Source organism: Mus caroli, unplaced genomic scaffold (genome assembly GCF_978045245.1).
Source record: "Mus caroli unplaced genomic scaffold, Mus_caroli_1 scaffold_15, whole genome shotgun sequence".
Lineage (NCBI taxonomy): Eukaryota > Metazoa > Chordata > Mammalia > Rodentia > Muridae > Mus > Mus caroli.
Window position 1 is genome coordinate 36,133,205 of NW_028227270.1, and position 23,751 is coordinate 36,156,955.

Here is a 23,751-nt window from a genome sequence, read left to right on the forward strand (position 1 = left end):
TGTTTGACCATTTATCTGAAAGTAACCTCTGGAGTCGGTGTCATTGGCTGTACCCAATTTTCTTCTAGATTCCCCATCTCCTATTGCTGCAAGAACACTGACATTAGTGGCTAAATCTGTGCAGAATTTAGCAAATCTTGTGGAATTTGGAGCTAAGGTAAACATATTTTGATAATTAAATTAATAACATTTTAAATGGAAATTCAAATTCACAATGAATATATACCAGATCTTCAAAACATTATTGGAATGATATAGTTAGCTGCTTTTGTGACTTAGTATATGACATATTTCTTCACAAATTCACATGTACATACCACTAGTCAGTATGCAGTCCTTTAACTGATGTTCAGATGTAACAAGTATTCTTTACACTTCCATTCAGACTTGTCCTAAACTTTGGGGTATGGTTAATAAAAATACACATTTCAGGCTTTTGTCATATATCCCATTTTTGGTTATTATTATTTCTTGCCAGATTCTTTTTTTTCTCAAAAGATTTATTCACTTTTATGTGTATGAGTATTTTGCCTGTATGCACGTTAAGTGCACTGGTATGGTCCTTGTGCCTACATAGGCCAGAAGCGGACAAGAGATGTTGAGGAGCATAGTCACCATAGGAGTGCTGGCAAGTAAGCCCTGGTCCTCCTCTGCAGGTGTAGCAGGTGCTCTCGATGCAGAGGTGTCTGCTGCCCACAGATCCTTATCTCTGCTCATCTGCTAGGGGTGTTCGTGTGTGTCATTATTGTTTTTCCAAACTTCACATCTACATCTTTGGGATTTCTAATGGAATGTTATCCCATTTGAAGCCTGTTGTTGATACTTTACTAACTAGAAATTATAAATTATAGTGGGTTAGGATTTTAGTTTAAGTGGTTTACATTTATGGGTTATTGTTTGAAATTTCCTGAAACCCAAAGCGTATTTTGTAGTCATAGGGAGTTTTTGGTTTCACTGTATTTTAATTCCCTATAATGTATTGGATTCTTCATAATTTATCAGTAATTAATTCTAGATCTATATATAAACAATTTGGGTCTGCCATGCTATATGTTTAATGATTTTTAATTTATAATTTAATTTGTAATTTAATTTTGAATCTTTTCATTAAATACCTCCATTCCTCCCTCGAAACTTTATATTAAAGAGAAATTTTGCATGAGTAAATACTAATTCTTGCAACATGTATAGTTTTTGTTGTAAAACAGTTCTTTTAAGGTATATGAGATGGAAGTTTTTAATTTTTTAGGAGCCTTATGGAAGTTTTTAATTTTTTAGGAGCCTTATATGGAAGGTGTCAACCCATTTATAAAAAGTAATAAACATCGCATGATCATGTTTTTAGATGAACTTGGGGTATGTATATAATTTTCAAGTTCTTTAAGAATAAGCTTAGCCATATAAGTAGTAACCTTTAAATTTTAAAACCAGGACTTCAAAATAAAATCTTTTCTATCCAAAATGTTTTTTTCACTTATTCTTGTTTATTTCAAGCATACACAATAGTGGCTTTCAACCAGTCATCTTTCAGACTGTCTTTTCATTCATACCCTTTAGCTATTGTTGGATTTATTAATCTTTTAAGTTGTAGCTAAACCAAGATTTGAAGCCATTTATATTAGAACTAAAGTTAGAACTAAATGAAATAATACAATTATTATGCCTCACTTGAGCTTTTATAAATTAAACTGATACAAAATTGAACATATTCATAATTTCTGAGACCCTAAATAGTAAATTTTCTACACTGAATGAATTTTTAAGTAAATATATTCATAATGTGGCATGTATACACGGAGACCAAGGTGAAATTAGCATGCATGTGTGTGTGTTGAGCCAAGTTTATGTCATCAAAAGTATAGGCGATTCAGTTGTAGTAGTGTATTCCGACTCAGTGATTCATTTTAAAACAAATGTCAAAAGCCCTCTTTGGCAAACAAATGGGGTTAGGAGGAAGCCCGACAACATAAGTTCTATATTTATAAGAAACTTTTATGTGAACTTCTGCAAAGATTCTATTAGGAGTACTTCTAATTATTGGCATTTAATGCAATAATACAGTATTATAAACTTATTATGATGGCTAAGTTACTTCATGAAGGTTAAACATGTTAATGTCCAATAATCCCATATTTTAGAAATTATCTTGAGCACAGTCTAAAGAAATACAAACAATGAATTTTTATTATACTATCACAATTTAGTTCTTTAGATGTTGGTTAATGTAGATAAGAGTACTATAGTAGTATTCAGTCTAGGAGTTTTAAGTTGTAATGATATCATTTATTTTGCATATGTTCTAAATTTAAAAAGAATTCAGTCATTCTATGAAAGTTGTAGAACCTGGCTTCTTTGTAAATAGAGGTTCTATAACCCATGTTTAGCAGAATTACTTGAATAAAAATTTTTGTACAAATTAATGTTTTATACCTAGTTAGGATAACTTTAGAAGAGACTACAAGGGTTTTTATTTCTAAATGCAGTTTTATGATTCCCTTAAAGAATGTACCTGAACTTCCGGACACTACAGAGCATTCTAGAACTGACCTGTCTCGTGACTTAGCAGCATTGCATGAGATCTGTGTAGCTCATTCAGATGAACTGAGAACGCTCAGTAATGAGCGTGGTGTACAGCAGGTAGGTTTTACAAAATGGCAATATTCATATTTCATAAATAGGACATATAGAAATGGCAAGTGAGTTACTGTTAGTAGTAAGAAGGCATGGTACTCTTTCAGTTACTCTCATACCAAGTGTGTGAGCAAAATTACTTGTGAAGCACAGGAGAACTATATAAGAAATGTGAAAACTAACTACAGATGACACTTTATTATAGTGATTCAAGTTGGTATGGTACATAACTCATACCTTAAAAATCAGTCCACATTAAGTTTTTGCTGTCCAATGGAACTGTAAAGATATTTTAATTGATTTAGTGAAAAGTTACTGGAGATAGTCTCTCTTGAGCTAAGGTAGTTAAATGGAGAGAAAAGGGTATCACATAGGAAAGTATAAATCAAGATACACCCATCCTAAGTCTGATTAATTAGCCTGCGTGGCTAGAATCCAAGCAATCCTAGCTAGTTAAGAATACAATTGGAAAACGGTATTGTTTAACTTAGATATTTCAAGGTTTATAATGACAAAATTTAGCGTAGTAAGACCTTCTCTATTTTGGTTACAACTAAAAATACTCAGTTTATGTCTTGAGTAGAATCCCAGTACCTTTGATAAAGTTTTTATCAAAAGTAATAAATCCTATAATTGAAATTTTAGGCTCTTTATTTGCTTAGTGATTTTTTTTTTCCTCACTATTTCTCCTGTGTCTAGCATGTACTGAAAAAGCTTCTGGCAATAACAGAACTGCTTCAACAAAAACAAAACCAGTACACAAAAACCAATGACATCAGGTAGCAGCCTGGTGTTCTGCATGGATTCAGCATGCCCACCGCGGTAATTCACATCATCATGTCTCCTTTGCTCTTGCCAAAAAGAAAAAAATAAAGAGAGAAAGAAAAAAAATAGCACACTTTTCCACATTCCAGTGATGTGTGAGCTATGCAAGCAAAAACCCAAGATTCTGCTGAAGAGTAACTGCCAGCACCTTTGTAAGCTATCTGTGCAGAATATTGCACACTTTTTCCACATGGAATCTACCAAACTCTGAGCCTTGGTGTACCCTTAACAACAACAAAACTGCTATGACTGACTGTGTCTTGAACTTTGAAAATATATTTTCAGTATATCCAATTGCCAAAGTTTTGCTGTCTATTGGAAAAGGAACTATGAAATCAACTGACAAGGAAACGCATTCTATTGACAACAGAATTTAATGGATCGCACAGTTATTACTGTAATTTCTTCATGAACATGACCATTTGACTGTTCACTGACTTTCTTTGTATTTACAGTTTCCAGAGTTTGACATTATAATAGGAACAATCTTGCTGTATACTTTTTAAAAATACTGTGCTATTCTTTCTGGAACTGTTGAAAGACAATATATAAAATCGATGAATCTATTGCTCATCAGCTTTATTTTTTAAACATACCACTTATTTTGTTGGAATTGTCAAAGACTGTATTTAGATCTCATGCTTTTGTTAAAATGTTTACAACAGTAAATAGTTTAAATTCAATAAATATTATTGGTCATTGTACCAATTATTGCATGTTACCCATTTGACCATTTTATAGATTGCTGATGTCTTTTATGTTTAAACGAACTGCTAGAATACTTTTGTCATTTCTACGAAGGTTTTTGTTATCTTTGATTATGCAGATAACCTAATCAGCCACTTAACAACTTACACATCTTTTAATTTGTACTTGTTTTTCCTGCTGGATATTTAGTTTGTATAGTTCATTTGCTCTTGTGTATGTATTTTTGTGTGAAGTATTCACAAGGGTTAAGTTAAAATAAACTAAGGGATAGCTTGCATAACTGATTAGCTTACTCTAACTTTGTTATAGTTTTCTTCCCACTTTAGGGATAGTTCAAGCTTTAATATCAGGGCAAAATCAGGGTTATTTTTATTGTTTCTTTCACAAAGGAGTCCATTTATTTACTCAATATACAACTTGTTAAGGAACATGTGTTCTCTCCTATATTTTGTTGAAGATGGGATTTAAAAACAGTATGTAGCAGAGTATTCTTAGTAATCAAAATAGGTTTGCTGTTTTCTTTTTTTAAAGAACCACCAAGGGAGGTACTAAGGAAGGTATTAATAAAGTTTTCTCAATAAAAATATTTTTCTGAAGGCCTAGATCCATAAAACATTTGATTGTATTTATCAAGAGATATTGTATACAAGGACAAATGTTAAGTAATCAAGGTCTATTTCCCTTTGCTGAGAATCAAACTGAGAGGCCTAAATTGTATTCTTTAGAATATTATTGAGAGATTTCCCTAGCTTACATATAGGGCTGAATGCTACCATAAAGGTAAATTTACTCTCCTCACATAGTTTCAATCAAGTTAGTGGTGGTAACAAAATAAAAAAAAAAACCCTGCTTCTTGGCTTTGTTGTCAATGCAGTTCCCATTATTGATGTTGACAGTAACTCATCTCTGTCCTTAAGTTTATAAGGTGGAAAGGCTACAGACAAATTAATGTAAATTTGGAAAACAGTGAGAGATCCAGACTCTAAGGCATTTTAGTTTGTCCTCACTGATTGTGTTTGGCCATGACAGCCTATTTTTTTTTTTTTTAAGCCTGAAATGCTTCTCCCTTTTCTATTTATTTTAAAAGAAATCTGACTTATCCTCATTTTTGTATTATAGTAACATGCTCTGTCTTTTAAATTGGAGTGGGAAACTTGTTACTTACCTTCTTAGGCCCTGTAATAACTAGGTGGTCAGTGATGAAATAAAATCTTTCAAACCTATTTTTAATGGGGATGGGTAGGAAATTTTCAGAGAAACATGTGGCCCTCGCTTTAATGCCAAATTTTTAGTGATATGAAAGAAAAGCAGACACACTGCGAGCACTTGCAGTTCTGTCTATAGTCTAGCATGTTGTTTTACTTGAACTATACTTGGGCAGAGGAGTGTTCATTTTTACTCTACTTTTATAAAACCCTACAAATAAACTCAAGCCATAAATTAGAGATGAAAATGCACATAGAGTAAAGACCATTTACAAACATAGCTAAAATGCTACCTACCCTCCTGGGAAGTGTATCATGGAATATGTAAACTAAGTAGATTTAGATTCAAAGTAGTTGAGTTTCTCAGAATTTCTTTAAGCTGGTGTTCCAGAAAAAGAAACATCAAAACAAAACACTGGTCTAATATATGCATATCTATCTTTATTTTGGTCTTAACTGTAACACATATTATTAATATACAGCAAATACATACTAGTATGTCAAGCACTGCTGTGACTAATCCCATTAGGAGCAGGCATTATCATTTTTCCCAATCTGTATTTGGGAAAATAGCACATTGAGATATATAATTAACTAAAGTTATAGAAAAATAGAGGCATATGTTTTGGGTTTTTATATTAAGGTATTTAATTTAAAATTTTTGAATATAATTTATCTACAGATTTCTAGTCACTATAATTCCAAATTTATAAGGATTTACTGAGAGATAATCATTTAATGATAAAATTGACTATATCATTTGCTATGACTTATCTGTAGTAATTTAAGATTTTTTTATCTATACTCAAAAATTCTATTTTTATTTAAACCTAGAAGATATCTGTAACTTCATGTAATAAAATTTAACACCTAAGTACTAAGTAAGTGCCCAGTACATTCTCCAGCTTAGTAACGAATCATCAATACTTCAGTCCACTGGCGAAACATTTGAGAAGCATTTGTAAGGGCATCTGCAGGATAAAACCTATTTTCTTCTTAACTTTTCAGATGTTTACCTATTGTTCATTTTTTTGTTGTTGTTGTTTTTCTGGTATATTGCTTCTAAATGGAAAGGTTTGTTTATTATAGTTTGTCTAAAACAATACAAGGAAGTGCACCACAGTTTGACTTTGTCCACCACAGGAGGACATGGTTTGCTCCTAATCCTAGTGGATTATGAATATTCAAACTAGGTGGCATTCACCTCTTTTGAAGCTATATGTTATATAAAACAATCACAAAATATATATAACAACTAGAAAAGTTTAATATATTTTGATGTTTTCACATTGTACTATTTTTTAAAAAAGTAAAATGTCAGACACGCTTCCCACTTCCGTTGGTTACTAAGTACTGCTGCAGTCATTTATTATGGTTAGAGAGAGTCTACCAGGTCGTCATCAGTCCATTCCTCCTAAAGGGAAAACAATGTGGTAAGGGTAACATTGAAGTATTGAGCCATTTGTTGTTTACCTCCCTCCCTTTAAGAAATGTGGATTGACAACAGTCTACTGTAGATGGGTTTGATTTTTTTTTTTTTTATTTTTTCTTTTGAGATAGTCTCCTATTATGTCTTCAGCCAGCTTTGGATCCTCTATATCTCAAGTGCTTGAACTACAGGTATGTGCTAAGTCCTGCACTTGGCTGTGATAATGACATGGCAGCTGCCCACTCTAAAGGAGTAAAAAAGTTATCTTTTTGCCTGTGCTTATTTATCCTTGACTTCTTAAGACATAGATTTTAAAGCTGGGGTAAGGCAAGGACAGAATCCTTAGAGAATAGATAAAATTTAGCATCACTGCCTTCTATCATAGGAAGTTACTTCAATCAAGTAGCTTACTTTAGAAGTGGTTCACAGTCATGTAAACATAGACCATGCATAGGCTTCCTGATTAGCGCCATGTAACAAGCAGCTGCCAACACGCTCCTGCCATGGACTCCAGTTCCCCTGAACATAACCCAACATAAATCTTCCCTTTAACCATTTCTTTAAAATTTTTACTGTACATAAACAGGTGAGTAAACATTTAATAATGTCAAACTTTAGAGGTACTTGTAGTCCTAGTATTCGGAGGGCTCAGGTGAAAAAAGAACTGGGAGTTTAAGACCAACTTGGGCTACAAAGCAAGACACTGTTTTAAACACTCTCAGCCCCAGCTCTCTATAATGCTTATAATAGTTCAGAACAATACACACTAACTTAGGTCGTGCCAGAAAATGTAAGTTATAACAAGTTGTCTTAGGGAAAACATACCTCTTCCTGTTTGGGTTTCTTTGATACATAGTCATCATCTTCATAGCCTTTTCTCTTCTTCCTATAATTAAGCAATTATCGATTAGCAAAACTGATAGTGGCAACCATACCTATAAAATAAGCTAGCAAGGCCATATGAACATGTGGTAGCCCTCAGCTACAATGACAGCACTCAGACTGAGGCACTAGTATTGCCTTCAGTTCAGTCTAGCATGGGTTAAAAAATGAGACCCTATCTTCAAAACCAAAATACATTATGTACTGAAGAGTAGGGACTAGATAGCTGGAAAGGTATTATCTGTGGATACAAAGGCAATATTTAATATTTAATCCAGTGTAGCAAGAACCTACAAAGATGAAAACAACAACGAAAAGGTTGACCATACCCATAAGTCCCAGTTCTTGTGACTCTAACCAGATTATTGGATAATCATTGGTTACACTGTGATACCTGGCCTCAAGTAAACATAGCAAAGAGAATCTAGAGGGAAAAAATGCTGGAAGACCTTGTCTTGGTTATCATAAAACCATAGTAAAGTGGAGTGCAGTGGTGGCACACACCTGCAGTGCCAACACTCAGGTAGGATAGGATAATTGAGAATCTGAGGTGTCCTAAACCAGACCCTGATTAGGAACAAATAAAAGGACACACTATAAAAGCTATGGTTATTAAGAATATGGTGGTGTTAATACATCAGCAGTCAAAGCAGACAGGCAAAAATGGCTCTGCATATCTGGTGACAGACTCAGTGGGGTTAGACACCAAGATGGACGGCCTGGTTTGTTCCCCATGGCATATGGAAAAAGGAAAACTGACTCTTTTATGTTGTCCTCTGCCCTCCACAAAGGTACTTGCTTATTAAGTACATACTGAAATACAATAAATGATTTAAAAACTGGATATACCTTTTAATTTTATTTGTGATTAAAAATTGTCAACTAAGAAAACAATGAATACTTAAAAACAAACTAGAAAAACTACTAATATTGGTTAAAAAAACAAACTAAGCCCCCCCCCACAAGCCTTTACCCTTCCTAAGCATTTCTTTGTCAAAGAAGTGTAAGAAAAAAACATAAATAGGATAAACATCTTTAAAAAAAAAAAAAGATGTCAATATATAATGTATTACAAGAATAAAATGCCAGAACCAATGCAGAAAACTTACAAATGGCTATTAAATCTGGAAACATCAATAGTTACAGTAATCAGGGAAATGCAAATGGTCAAGGTGACTATCTTTTTCACCCAGACTGGCAATGTTAAATGCATGATGTGGACACATTACCACACACAAGTATTTCATGCATTTCTACAAAGAAAAGGTTGGCAGATGGTAGACCCATCTGGTAAGTGACTTCTGAGATCAAGATCTGTTTGATTAAAGGAAACATTGGTGTTTACTCAGTGGGTGACTTAGAAGAATACAGTAACTGTACAATGAAAAATAAAGGCAAAAATGTTAATGATCAAGGAAAAAATAAATGCTGTGTGCTGAAGTACTACTACTTAGTGTTGTTCATGAACTGTTTCCAGCCTGCAGTGAGATACTGTGTATTTAGGAACTATGCAGCAAATTGACAGTAACTTTTAACTGGTGAATCTAACAGAATTTAAACTTATATTTTTATGTATATTTCACTTTGGAGAAACTGATTGTATTTTATAATTTTTAAGTCCTTCTTTTACAAAGAAATATTCAGACACTCACAGGAATGTAGACATCTTTTTTGGCAGGGTTGGCAAAGCAAATGGCAACTTGGAATAAAGTGTAAACTCTATCGATTAGAAATTTCTGGATTATGGCCCACTCCATTACTAGCTGGAACAGAATTAATAGTCAAATGATCCAACTATGAGGACAAATTAGTAAATACTTTATGTTTATAGGCCATGCAGTTTCTGCCATAACCACTTAACTTTTCTGCCACAGAATGAAAACAGCCACAATAATTATGTAAACCAATAATGGGCTATGTTCCAATCAAACTCAATGTAAGAACACAGTCAAGTGCTACAGTCCTTCTACTTACCAATATGTCAACTTTAATTCTCTACAACCTTCTGATATTTACTGGTTACTACTGAAACCTACCAATTCAAGATTTACTTGAAGACATGTTTTGAAGCTATATCTGTAAGACAACCGTCCTATAATTTGCACTCTGTAAGCCCTGGGAGTCCTCTACTACAACTACATTTAAGAAATTAAGCCATGACTATCTTGTGCTGAAGATTTTGGCATACTCTTCAGCTTTTTACACATATTTGTTAGCATTTCTCTAATAAAATAAATAAATAAATATTTATAGCTATCACAGCTAATTCCCATTACATGTTAATAAATAAGTAACAAGATTAGAGTCAATACATATAAAACAAAATCTTTTACTTGTATTATCACATATTTAAAAATTAAGTTACAATGGATCTTTTATGTAGAGAATATATATTTTATAGTAAATTCTACATTAGCCTACAAAGCAAGAGACATTAAATATGCTCTTATACTTACACAACCTAACAGCATATTTTACTCGTTCTCCGACACAATGCTTCCTTACTTGTTTATAAAAATTAATTCTAAAACAGTACATTTGTTCACCAAAAAATATCAGGTTGGCTAAGAGACAAAGGTTTAACATAAAGTGGGAAAGCAAGCCAAGTAACACACTAACGATCAGGATCAACCTGTAGGATGAAAGCCCAACATTTCTTCCTTATGTTTACTTCCACTAGAAATGTGCACATAGGCCAACCTGGGGACGTGGACAAGTATAGAGAGCCCTTGCCTATGGACAAGGCCCTGAGCTTGCCTCCCAACACAGACAAAATCAGTATACTCAACTTTTTATAAAGTTTGACTTAGGTGCTAAGATTAACAAACTTGTAACAGTGAAATAATTTAACAATTGAACTCAATGACTTTGTGAACATAACTTCTTTATCATGCCTACTTACGTGACCACATTAAGTGCAAGGTCAGAAGAATGACATCGCTCCAACTTCTGTTTCAGAACAGCAACTTCTTCAGACCTGGGTGGCTCATACTTTTTTACTAGGTTTCTCATGCCTACATGGGGATACAAACTCTTTTTTAATAAAAACTCAGCTAAATGTGGTGGCACATGCCTCCATCTCTACACTCTGGAGGCAGAGGCAGGTAGAACTGAGTTTGATGCCATCCTGGTCTAGAGTAAGTTCCAAGAAAGCCAGATTTACACAGTCAAATCCTGTTTTAAAAAAACAAAACAAAACAAAACATCTGCTTTTGTATAAAAAAAGCATAATCTAACTTGCTTCAGGAAACTGAAGACATTGGTGATGACATATTCTTACCAGGACTTGTATTCTGTATTAAGCAGCAGCAGCTTTTAAAGTTCAAATAATGAGTATCTGCTATATGTCACACTATATATAGCATTAATATTAGCATGCTGTATATAATACTGGTAGTAATGTTTTCCAAGTGCCTCTATGTTTACATTTTGCTCAACTTAAGGCTTTTGAAATAGTCCCTATGTGATTTAGTAAATATTCTTTATTCTCTACCACCAGCCATACACATGAACAATCTATCCCAAAATATACCCTCTTATTTATAAGAACATATAAAAAAACCAAGGGTGTTTCCTTAACAAATTAAATGTTGAAAACAAACTATAGATCAGTAAAGATAAGACTATATACAATACTTTCTATCTTATCTTGTTATGTTTAACATAATAAACCAAAAATCTCAAGATTAGAAACATGATAGTCCAGGGACTTATATTGTATGGCCATGTGCTTTCAGACTGAAATTGGTATTTGTGATTAAACATCTTTAGATCAGTATGTATTTTTATAAAAAGAAATATGAATACCTTCATATTACTAAAGCTGAGTATTTTTGAAGCATTATCCTTGTTTCATATTTATTAAAATAAGTGGAACAAAATAAAAATAATATAAGAAATCAGTAATTAAACCACAGCCTTCAAATAAGCAGTGTGTTTTCTTTATAGTCCCCTCTACTACCAAATTGTTAGAAAGTACTATTATAAAAAAAAACAAAACCAAAGGAAAAAAAAAAAAAAAAGTACTATTATCAAATCACAATTAGCTTTGGAAGTGAACCCTCTAGTGGTAAATATGAAGACCTACAGTTTATAGGGAAAAAAGACCAACCCTCCATTATGCTCAGAAGAAATCCAAAATTACTTAAAGCAAAGAATCACTTCAAGGCATGCAACTGCATGACTTGAATCTCAGCTTTTAAAACAAACATTAAAATATATACATACACATTTACTATCACCTAAACAAAGGTCTGCAATCCTATATTTTATTGTTTTGCTTTACCTCTAAAGTATGTCTCCATACCTATGAACATAATTGCCGAGACAATGAAGAACTAAATGTGGTGGCATGCCCCTACCATTTTCACACTCATGAAATGGAGGCAAAAGACTTCAAGTCTAAGTCTAGCCTGGGCTGCATTGCTAGACTGCGTCAAAAACACAAATTAGTGATATATATATGCCAAATATGTATGTGTGCTTATATATACGTAGGTATGTGTATATGTATACACATATATGTTACATGTGCACATACAATTAATACATATGCATGTATTAATTAAGCAAAAATTCAAATCAGAATTTCTAAGAGGATTTCTCAACACTAGCACCAAGAAGTTTTTGGTAAGCCTGTTATCAAAGTCTATATTAATTTTCCAAGGCTCCTATTAAAATTATTATTAAGTTGGTGTTTTAAAGCAACCAACTGTATTCTCTCACACTTCAGAGTCCAAAAATCGGGAATCTTGTTTCCCTGGGCCCAAGTCACAGTATTGGCAAATTTTGTCTGAAGGCTCTAATTGACACATCACTCCAACATCTGCATATCTTTTGTTGTTTTCACACTGTTTTTCTCAAACGTCTCTTACCTTCTAGTCATGAAGACCCTGTGACAACATGTACTATTTTGCTTCAGTAATTCAAGTTATCATCAGCACCTTCTCATGAACTAACCTGTACAACCCCATCTTTTACAGTCTCAGTTAACAGATACAGGTTCCACAGATAGGACATAGACCTCCTTTAAGGGGGCATTTTTAAGCAGCATTCTTCATGGCTTTTTGGTTTGGATAGTGTGGGTTTTTTGATGTTAGTGTTTGAACAAGAACTGAAATGAGCTAGACAAGGGCTTACCACCTAGTTCCAACCCACCTAGCTGACAAACCTCATTTTTATCGATCTCTAAGCTGTAATAGTCAATGTGTCTGTCTTCTGAAATTGACACCTCTCCCTCACCAACCCCCATATGAAAAATTACTGGCTTTGTATTGGTTGATCAGTATATGACAGATATTAACTAGTTAAAATTATTTACAAAACAAATGCTCCAAATGCAAACCTTCCCTTGAAGTTAGCTCTCTGATTCTAAATGTCTACCATATATTTGTGAATACTTTCAAAAGAATCTATTCTGACTTAGGCCTTTCTAAATCTGATATCCATATTCTCTTTTTAAAGATAAAAGAATTTCCTTTCACATACCTTCCATTTATTCTTGTCAATGAATCTTCAATGCATTTTGAGAACAGTAATTCAATAAAAATAAATTGAAATACTAGTCTACTACAGCATTTGTTCAGAAAGCAACTACGTTAATAGCACTTACTTTTCATTATATCCAGTAACTGTGACAGGCAAGTTCTGTTTTCTTTTAGCATTAGACTCTCTGATAAATAGCTGAAGTAAAAAAACAACATTTTAATTCATTGAAAGCACATAGCACACTGAAAAGACAGGCATAAATTATTTACCTCCATGTTCATTACATCAAAGACAGTTTTAAAATTACTTAAGACTATTACTTATTATTTGAAACCTCTACAGTACTAAAACCTATTAGAGTCTGAAAACTTACTAACACTTCTGCCAGTTTAAGAGATGTGTACTGTTAAAAGTTTAAATTTTATTATATATAGCTTTTCAGAGATAAAAGTACTAACAGCCTATATTTATCATTGTTATATTAAATGTTTGCTATAGATACAGCCTAACTACAAGCCTAACTTTATATGTGATTTATGAAAAGTCTGTGCTATAGAGATGGATTTAAGTAAGCTCAAAGGTAGAAGATAAGGAACATGGCACCAGTCAGCTTTCTCCTTTCAGTAACAATGTCATTGTACCTATAGCTATACATGAGCAAGTAACCTACCAACATGGTATTATTACCTCATGCTTTATAAGTCTATCACGTCTGATTTTTATCACGTCCAAAGCAATCTCCGGTCTTTATATATATAGAAAACTTTCTCCAGATAAATTAGTTGTAAAGAATGCAAGGAGTTTTATAAAATGTTGTTGCTATATTTTAAACTACCTAGATTAAGCTATATGACAAAACATTGATAGCTATGTTGCATATTAACTAGTTTCCTTATTCCCCTCTTGTTATGTATTTGCAACTCTCCTGTAGTTTCTTCTTTTTGGGGGGGGGGGTTGAGACAGGGTTTCTCTGTGTAGCCCTGGCTGTCCTAGAACTCAGAAATCCACCTGCCTCTGCCTCCCAAGTGCTGGGATTAAAGACATGCACCACTACCGCCCGGCTATTCTTTCATTTTTAAATCATGTTTTGTTTTGGTTTTTTTCTTTTTGAAACAAGGTCTCATGCAGCCCATTTTCAACTCAGCATAGGTAAGGATGTCCTTTAACTCCTGACATTCCTGTTTCCATTTCCCATTGGCCCTTACAAAGACTCTACACCTAACCTCCAGCCAAGTCAATTATTCACATCGTTGTGCTTTCTTAGCTCAGGGTTTCATTCTTGTATTCCTTAAGTGTAGTATAATGGAAGCTTATTAAATGTTTGCATAGTGAATAAATGAGATATAAACCACAATAGGGTTAAATCTACGTAGTGTGTTATATTTGCACAAGATAGGTTTACTGGGGCTAGTGAAATATCTCAATGATACTGTTCTTGCAGAAGACTCAACTTTGGTTCCCAGCATCCATATATGGCAGCTCTTAACCACCTACCTGGCAGGAGCTAGCTACCTAAGGAAGGCTAAGACTAGCAGGTGACTTTCCTGGAGGTGGTCCACCAATTCTGCATGGCTTCTGATGGGTAAGCTCTGAGAGGCAAGGTCCCAAGGGATGTTCATCTCAGGATTGCTTCTTACAGCTGATATACCTTTTCCTATTACCATCTAATGATCCCTGGGCATTAGCCTACCCTATTGCACAGATTTCACGCACATCAACATAGAGATAAACATTCATGAATTAATGTTGTTTAGATAAATTAATGATTTTATAGAATTCCTGATTTGATTCAAATAATTTTACAAAGAAAGTTTTAAGAGATGGTTTAGTTGTTTTGCCAGAAAGAAATATAATAAAGTTAGAATCAAGAACAGTATGTGTCCACTCCTCATTGAAGAGTAAAGGCTGCATAATAGGGTCTATAATGAGCTTTCACAATTATACTAAGGAGAGAAATAGGCTTGGGACAGATTTGTGATCAAGAAAAATATTCATTCTGGGTCAGATCCAAGGATAAAGCCACAGGTATGCACTATGATAAAACAAGGCCATGTAAAACTGTTGCTTCGAACTTGGATGAAACAATGCTTTGAACTTAGTATCAAGGTCTTTCTGTAACTCCACTTTTGTGTAATATTTTACCTATGAGGTAATTTTCTAAAGAACTTTTGTCTAAGAAGGTGTAAGAAGGACAGAGAGAAGGAATAAAGTGTGGTATCTGGGTGCTCAGCCCCACCCACCAAACACATATATATGTATATGTCTGTCTATATGTATGACATGTAGCTATATGTGTATGTATGTAAGTATGCATGAACACTTGTAGAGCTGATAAGATAGGTGGCTGGGCTTGACTAGAGTCTGTATGTATATGAATGTATATTTTTCTATACATATTGCCTGGTGAAAGATTTTAATTCTTTTCCTTTCTTTTGCCTCTGGTCCATGAAGAGTTAATGAGTTCTAAGCCTCTCACCAGCAAGGGGTCCTTGAGCTAAAAAAGAAACTAACACTTATTAATGCATAAATAGTAAGAGAGCTATAGAGTCAAAACTCAGCACTTATCAGCACAGAACAGTAAGAAAGAGTTAAGTTTCCAGAGGCCATCAGCTTCTGACCCCCAGAACAGAGCCGAGAGTTACAAGGTCATTACTATCAGGCTTTGGCCTTCATCCAGCTCTGTGTCCCACTTCAGCCCATTCCTCAGCTGGAGCAGGCCCTTGGCAGCCAACTCTAGCTCTGGGGAAATTACACCTTTTTGCTGGTCTCCATACATATGGCACCTATACACATGGCATATAATTACAAGTACACATAGATAAAATAAGTGATATAAGAGGTATACATACCATAAATTTTAAAAGGCTAAGGTCACTTCTGTAGCAATAATAAATATTCCCAGCAAGGAAGAACAAAATCTAAATCACATCTGTCAATAGCTGATGTTTTCTTATCATTGTATTTTGAAATTTTTAAGTATATGAAATAGTTTTAAGTTTAGAAAATTTTACTTTCTTCAGCTGTTTATAAAGATGAAACAAAAGAATCTCATCATAAGAGAAATTAAATGAACAATAATAAATAGTATAAATTGTAAAACAACTGGAGTATAACAACTGTTTCGAATTGGCCATTCTTCCAGCTGTGTAATAATATACTTATAGTACTACTACAAGTTTAAGAATTAGCATGTGCATATGATAACATAAAAAAAAATCAAGTGAATTAATTCACATTAAGTACTCATTGTAATGTCTATGTATGTGTGTTTATGTACTGGCTATTATTATTTATGGCTCAACTATAATTTTCATATGGGTATACCCTAAAGCATACTTCTACAAATCCTTACTGAAAGTGTTACACATGCTTTACAACATATGATACAATACATCAGATTTGCTGCATTAACACTGCCTTGTAAATCTATCATACACTGGTAGCTATAATTGTCTTCCAAAACTACCTGTCACACTTCTACTTTAGTCAGAAATATATTCTCTTAGCTCAACAATATTCGATTAAATGCTTTCTTTAAAGGCGATTTCTTTCTTCAATCACAAAACTTACCAGATATAAGGCATTATATATACAGAAATATTGTTTCATGAAGCTTACTTAAAATCTCAGACTCTACTAAGAAGTAAAACTTGAATCTGAACTAAGACAAAACAAATTAATACCTTTCCATAGTAATTCCAGCTCTAGAGGCACTTGATAAAATGGCAGTCAGGGCAATTTGTGAAGGTGTGTATAAAAGATAAGCATCTGTCAACGCAATTCTACTAAGAAAATCATCAGCTGTTTTCCTCAAAATCTCCGGATTCTCCAACATGGGGTATCGAGTCTAGAAAGAAAGTTTATAGATGTTACCATTTCTGAGTTTATTGGATAGCCATACCATTAAAAACTACAGTAACGGGGCTAGTGAGATGGCTCAGTGGGTAAAAGTACCCAACTGCTCTTCCAAAGGGCCTGAGTTCAAATCCCAGCAACCACATGGTGGCTCACAACCATCCCTTACGAGATCTGACGCCCTTCTGGTGTGTGTCTGAAGACAGCTACAGTGTACTTACATATAATAAATAAATAAATAAATCTAAAAAAAAAAGTACAGTAACTAGGAAGTACTTAATAAAGAATGATTTTTATAATTCCTTTCCTCTATTCCAAAAATGAATCTTTCAGTGCTAGATTGTTTGGTATGTACATAGCTAAGTTATAGTCAACAAATTCTGAGTGTTTTCACTGATATGACTTTCAAACTTTTTTGGAATACAACCATGATTAGAAATATATGCTTATAAGAAAAAAAAACAGGAGCATATGCTTTAGCACATTAGTACTTAACATTATTCTCAATTTAGTACATTTCTAACTTAGAAAGGGAAACTCCTCGAGATTCTACGGGATTCAAGGCAAAGCCAAGATATGTAAGATATAGACGCGCAGGTAAAGACTGGAAGGCCACATTAGAAATTGTACCAAATCACTGTCAAAGCAAAGTTTTTTTAATGTATACCATGGGGGTGGGGGGAGTAAATGTAAATGTAAATGAATGTTGAACCAATTAGCCTTCACAAATATCTACAGAAATACTTTTAGACTATGTTCAGGAATTATGGAAAACTTTATGCTGTCAATTCCTTTCCTTAAGGTTTTTTTTGTTTTGGTTTTTCGAGACAGGATTTCTCTTTGTAGCCTTGGCTGTCCTGGAACTCACTTTGTAGACCAGGCTGGCCTGGAACTCAGAAATCCACCTGCCCCTGCCTCCCAAATGCTGGGATTAAAGGCGTGCGCCACCATGCCCGGCCTTTCCTTAAATTTTAATCCCTCAGACTGACTTTAGATACTCATTGCCAAATCCTAGTAGTAAGACAATCTATAAATATTCTGAAACAAAATATATCTGGTTCAACTACAGAGTCCCACATAGGTCTGGTCATTGTCCCCAGATATCTAACCTCTGAAATGATAAATGTAGTCACTCCCCCTTTCTCAGGATTTTCTTAATTTTTCATGATGTTCTTTCTTGTAAATCTTGAACCATTTGGTTTTGAATTCTTCAACCTGATCAGAGTTACTAGAGTTTTCAATAATTTCTTTACTGTATAAACATATAAACATATGTATATATACACACACATATATATGTGTGCATACACATATTTATTTATTTATATATACACATTTATTTTTATTTATGTCTGTCTGTTTGTGAATGTGTGTAATATGTGCACAGTGCACGTATAGACAGTAAGGGGCGTCAGTTCTTCTGAAGCTGGAGTTATGGGCAATTTTGAACCACCACAAGTAGATGAACTTTGGAAGGGAGCACGCATTCTTTAACTGATAAGCAATCTCTTCAGCCTCAGTTTCAATAGCATCTGAATCTAATTTCTATACTTTTGACTTCTGGACATTGGCAGAAAACTCTACAAAAGAGGTTTTGGGATACTACTATAAATTCAAATTCACTGACTTTGGTATGTTTCTTAGCCTAACAATGATGTCTTCCTAGAAAATTTGTTCTTTCATTTGAGTAAGTCTCAAAAAAACATCTTTCTATGGAAAATTATCTCTGCACTTAATAAGGATAAGACTATTTCCATATTTTCACCCAGACTCACTCTCTCCTGTGTCAACACAAGAGCTTACACCTTCTCTAAGGCCAGCTGTACCCTATTTCAAACCCCATGCTAACCTCCTTTATATTGTTCGTAGAGTCTACAGCTCTGCTATACAGTCTCTATTTCCCTTAATTTTTTTCTTATTGCTAGCTCATTGGATCAGTACTTAAGTGTGTCAGTCTCTTCTAGAAAACTAAACATGTATACACCCAACATTTCTTTCATTTTACCTTTCCAATTCAAAAAAAAAACTGTTTAATCTAAGTTATATATACAAGTTCTATCCTACAAAGCATTTTTTCCTTCAATAATGAATAAGAGGCATGAGTTCTCCAAGCTTCCAAAGCACCTGAGCATTCCCCGCCATTCAGTACCACACCAGCATCATGAGGACCATGCTTGCGTGATGCTTATGGAAACCAGTCTATGGTTCAGTGTAAGACACAGTATGTACATTACAGAATTTTGAAAAAATGATAAACAACTATGGTACTGCTTTATGTTCTAGCTGCACCATACACTTTTCATTTATTTTAGAGTGTATGTTTTATACTTACTAGCAAAAAGTTAGTTTTTATGTTAGAGTATGTTTCTTCTACTTAGTAACAAAATGCTAATTATAAAACACCTCAGGTATACGAGAATAACAGAAGCAAGCCATTGCTATGAGAGTATATGACAGCTCCATGCACAGTAGCACCTAGCTAAGGGCAATGTGTAAAGGCGGAACATTGTGATATTGATCACACAATGACAAATTCATCTCGTGTCTCAGAATATATCCAGTAATTAAGGAACATTTATAAGAAACATACCTGTTTTTCTCCCTCTTTCCCTTTACCTGGACAGGATCTTTCTATGTAACCAAGTTGACATGAGACAGCTCTCCTTCATTTATAGTTTTAAAGTTTTTATTTTCTTTGCTTTTATGCCTGTTGATGTGTATCTGTGTTTTGCCTGCACATATGTCTATGCACTACGTGTATGCCTGGTGATCAAGAGGGGCAAAAAAGAGCATTGGACTCCTTGGAACTGGAGTTACAGGCAATTATGAGCTATGATGTGAGTGCTGGGAACTGAACCCTGTTCATCTAGAAGAACAGCTAGCACTCTAAACTCCCGCATCTCTATAGTCTGTTGTCTTTCAACTTATTCCCCTAAAGCCACCAATCTCCTTTTTTTTTGTCCTTCTACACCTTAAAGACAAATGTCAACAAACTCATGAATGACCTTTCTGGCACAAAATTCAGCAAATATTATTACACTCCATTTTCTCTGTGTAATCTAAGAAGAGTTGGAAAGATGTTCGGCTTACTTACAAGAGCACTTTCCTTCCCTTTGATTTCCAACAATCCTACAACTCTGGATACATTTTAGTCCCATTATAAGCTTCTTCATTTTTCAGCTACTCTTTAAACATTTCTTATGACCATCCCCACTGTTACCCCTTTGCCCATTCACTCTTTTCATAATGCAGGATACATACAGATGTCTAATCTTATCTGATGGTATAATGCCTATTTTGGCTCTCAACTTGACTACATCTGGAATTATCTAGAACCCCAAATGGCTCATGAACCTGAGGGATTGTTGCTTAATTCATTCATTTGAAGTGGGAAGATTCATTCCTAATCTGGAATTCTGAGGTAGAAAGATACTCCTTTAATCCAGATCTTTTGAGGTATTAAGACTCACTTCTAATTTGGGTCACACCTTCTCCTGGAAGCCTATATAAAAGACATGGTTGTAGGAGGCCCTTCTTTTTGCCTGCTTGCTCTTGCCTTGCTAGCACTGGCATTAGTGCTTACTTCTTTGGCATTCCAGTGTATGCTGATCAGCTGAGACACCCAGCCTCACAGCCTCACATTCCTGGATGGGTTCTGGGATCTTCTGTTCAGACGCACTCATTATTTGATTAACTGACCACATCCTAGTAAATCCCTTTTTTCTCTCTCTATAAAGTTACTCTAGAGAAGCCGGATTAGTATAGACAAAAACTAACCTGTCAGGTGCCAACAGGCCATTTTTGCACACTGAGAACTCAATCATACCAGTTCTCTAGACAAGGCTTTCACTATCTTCTTTTCCCTTTGTTCAACATCTTCAACACTACTTATATAGTCTAGACTTTTGCCTTTAATTCAAGCCAAACACTCTTTCCCCTCCATCTCCAGGCTCTTCACTTCTTAAGTGAGCTCTGAATCTGAGCTCCTGACTAGGAAGGTCTCTGGGTGGAATGTTCTCTCCTTACCTATTTGCTACTCTTGATTTGAATTTCACTTCAACTGATGCTTTCTCAACAGTGTTTTCCTTGCTTTTCAATCTGCCATCTTCTAATAGAATGTTTTGATTTCCCTATATAAAATTTACCACAGTCATAGTTATCTAAGGTCCATGAAAGTTGTCATGGTTCCTGTCTTGTTCCTAGGTTGCACCCCAAAACCTGTTTAGCATAAACAGAATATCTACAACTGCTCACCTGAAAATAACCAGTGCCTGACTTTTCTTTGACTTTACTTAGACTATTAACAAGTTAAACTGACTATGTCAGATTAACATATGTATTAATATGTGGCACATGTAAATACATAGGTATAAATTCTATACATTAAATATACACGTGCACATATTTGTGTTACAAGTTTTGTGGTGTACTCATACTAAATTGCCAGGCTAGTCTCAAACTCCTAAATTCAAAGTGGTCCTCCCACCTAAACTTCCTGAGAAGTTTTCCTCTGAAAGAGGAAGTATTTTCCTCTGAAAATACAGGTAGGTCTCACCTATGTACTTGTAATTTTGGTGCTTTTATTTGTGAACTGAGTACATAAAACATTTAAAATAAGATCAATTTATATTTTAGTTTAATATTAACAACTTTTTGAGGTTCTATAAGTCACTAGGCCTAGATCTATGACAATATATATCGGTTACAAGAGTTACAATAATTCTTTAATGACATTACTATAATCTCATAATCTACTATAGAAAGTTACTAAACCAGAAACCTGGGAACTCTTATCCAATAATCTTAAGAAACAAACTCTCCAGGTGTGCTCTAGTGCACAATGAAGTTTGAAAACTATTACCCTAGACTCTCAGGTTGCACCTGTGTTGTACGAGTTAGTCTATTACTGATTATAAAGTTTTCAATTCGTTTTAGCAAACAATAACAAAGAATTAGCTCTACTAGCTAATTTCCAATCAGCAGGTTTACCTTTATATCGATGAGGAAGCCTTCAAATGGTCTATATGGATTGTGGACAATAAGGTGAAAATTAAGTTGTTGTATAAGTAGTAGTTCATATTCTAAAATCTGTTCCAGTGCCTTCTCTTGTCCAAGAGGACTCTCTCGAAGATTTCCAACAAACTGAGGACTAGACACATTGAATTCATCGACTTTGCAGGCCAAAAATGCACAAGTAAGCCTACATAAAAAAATAAAGGACAGCAGAAATACCTAAATATTACTTTGTAAACTGCATAATATTGGAATGTAACAATGCTAGACACTGCAGGAAATTAAAAAAAATGGACTTAAAAGTGTTCCTTTTTAAATTTTTATGCGTTAGACTTAGGGGAAACTATAAAGTTAGATTGGCCCATCATCTACTACTGCTACAGTATTTAACCATTATTAATAGCTTTATATAGTCCAACCAGAGACTTGAAAAAATAACTAAGTAGTGTTCATCAAGAACTATAAATGGAAGATTTAACAGAATTGATCATGTGCATATACCTTATGACCATAGAAGACAGGTAATGGTAAGTAATACTGCAGATGGTCATCAGCAGAAGCCTCAAGTCATTTGAGTATGTAGTTATTACCAGCTTACAAGCAAACATGAAATTCCCCTGGGTTACTAAATTAAGTTCAGAGAAACTAGTGTAAGAAAGCTACTGCTGACAGCTTTTAGAATCTGAAATCACAATAAAGGCCTGAGCTTGACTGGTGGGAATGAAATGGGGACAAACAGAAGCATGAATGACAGCAAACTGATGAGCCCTATATTAATTATGTTCTCATATATAATGGTAAGCATAATGCAGAGTATAATAAACTTCTGTTTAGCCAAAATGAATCCGAAGTTACAAGATCCATAAACTGAATGGAAATGGAAAGCAATTTCCTCAAATGATTCTTAGCCTGAGCAACTGGGGAAATAAAGGTATCACTGACAGCAGTATTGGTAGAATAACTAGATGTAAGGAAAACTATGTGAGTGGTAGACAAGTTGCTGTTCAATGTCATTAGCTATAAAGAACATAACAGCAAGTAAGAAGACCTTATATCCAAATAGAAAAAAAATTCAAGTCTAAATTGTTCCTAACTGAAATTGTCAACTATCTCTCATATACAGTCCACAGATAAAGGTTCACACATTATAAACATCTCCGTTCAAAACCAAACCAAACCAAATTTATACTCACATTATTATCCGAGGGTGATATTCCATTACTGAGTTATTAAGATAAAAACGCTTGAAATACATACAAGCTGTACCCTAAAGATTAAAAATAAAAATATAAACATTTATAAAAGCATAACCTACTTCCATGTAGCATGTTAAATTTTGAAAAACTTAATTTATTCACTCATGCCCAGGTTTCCTTAAAAACATTTTCTACATCAATATGTTAAATTTTCCCTTAATCAAAATAAATTGTGATAAAGTACAACAAAAACTGTTGAGTGAAGTTTTAAAAACTCTACTGCCGACAGAGGCAGACAGCTTCTGGGACAGGCGGGAGCCACAGAGCTGCTGAGGCAGCACCCTTTTGGGGCCACAGACATCCGGCACCCTCCTAGCTGGAAGACAGTGGTCTGCCCTGCACAGGAGCCCTCTGCCTCAGGAGCAGGGAGCACATCTTGGATCCAGGACTCCACTGAATTTAGGAACTTATCTGCACAGCTGAGAGTGTGCACCACAGAAGCCTACAGCTTCTGTGACCT

The 23,751-nt window shown here is 34.4% G+C and overlaps 2 protein-coding genes across 2 annotated transcripts in view; one reads left to right on the plus strand and one right to left on the minus strand.

The window, feature by feature from the left end:
* The window catches only part of Rasa1 (RAS p21 protein activator 1), a 79,709-nt gene extending 74,051 nt beyond the window's left edge, over positions 1 to 5,658 (plus strand). Inside the window, exons 22-25 of the mRNA XM_021180504.3 lie at positions 69 to 157; positions 1,279 to 1,356; positions 2,503 to 2,637; positions 3,331 to 5,658. Coding sequence (XP_021036163.1) covers positions 69 to 157; positions 1,279 to 1,356; positions 2,503 to 2,637; positions 3,331 to 3,414 — 386 coding nt within the window. The 3' untranslated portion in view covers positions 3,415 to 5,658. The remainder of the gene's footprint in view (positions 1 to 68; positions 158 to 1,278; positions 1,357 to 2,502; positions 2,638 to 3,330) is intronic.
* Positions 5,659 to 6,614: 956 nt separating this feature from the next.
* Ccnh (cyclin H) overlaps positions 6,615 to 23,751 on the minus strand; it is a 29,396-nt gene continuing 12,259 nt past the window's right edge. The window contains exons 3-9 of the mRNA XM_021180109.2: positions 23,229 to 23,302; positions 22,012 to 22,222; positions 16,851 to 17,014; positions 13,292 to 13,362; positions 10,583 to 10,694; positions 7,624 to 7,684; positions 6,615 to 6,783 (exon numbers count right to left, since the gene is read on the minus strand). Of these exons, the coding sequence (XP_021035768.1) occupies positions 6,745 to 6,783; positions 7,624 to 7,684; positions 10,583 to 10,694; positions 13,292 to 13,362; positions 16,851 to 17,014; positions 22,012 to 22,222; positions 23,229 to 23,302 (732 nt within the window). The 3' untranslated portion in view covers positions 6,615 to 6,744. The remainder of the gene's footprint in view (positions 6,784 to 7,623; positions 7,685 to 10,582; positions 10,695 to 13,291; positions 13,363 to 16,850; positions 17,015 to 22,011; positions 22,223 to 23,228; positions 23,303 to 23,751) is intronic.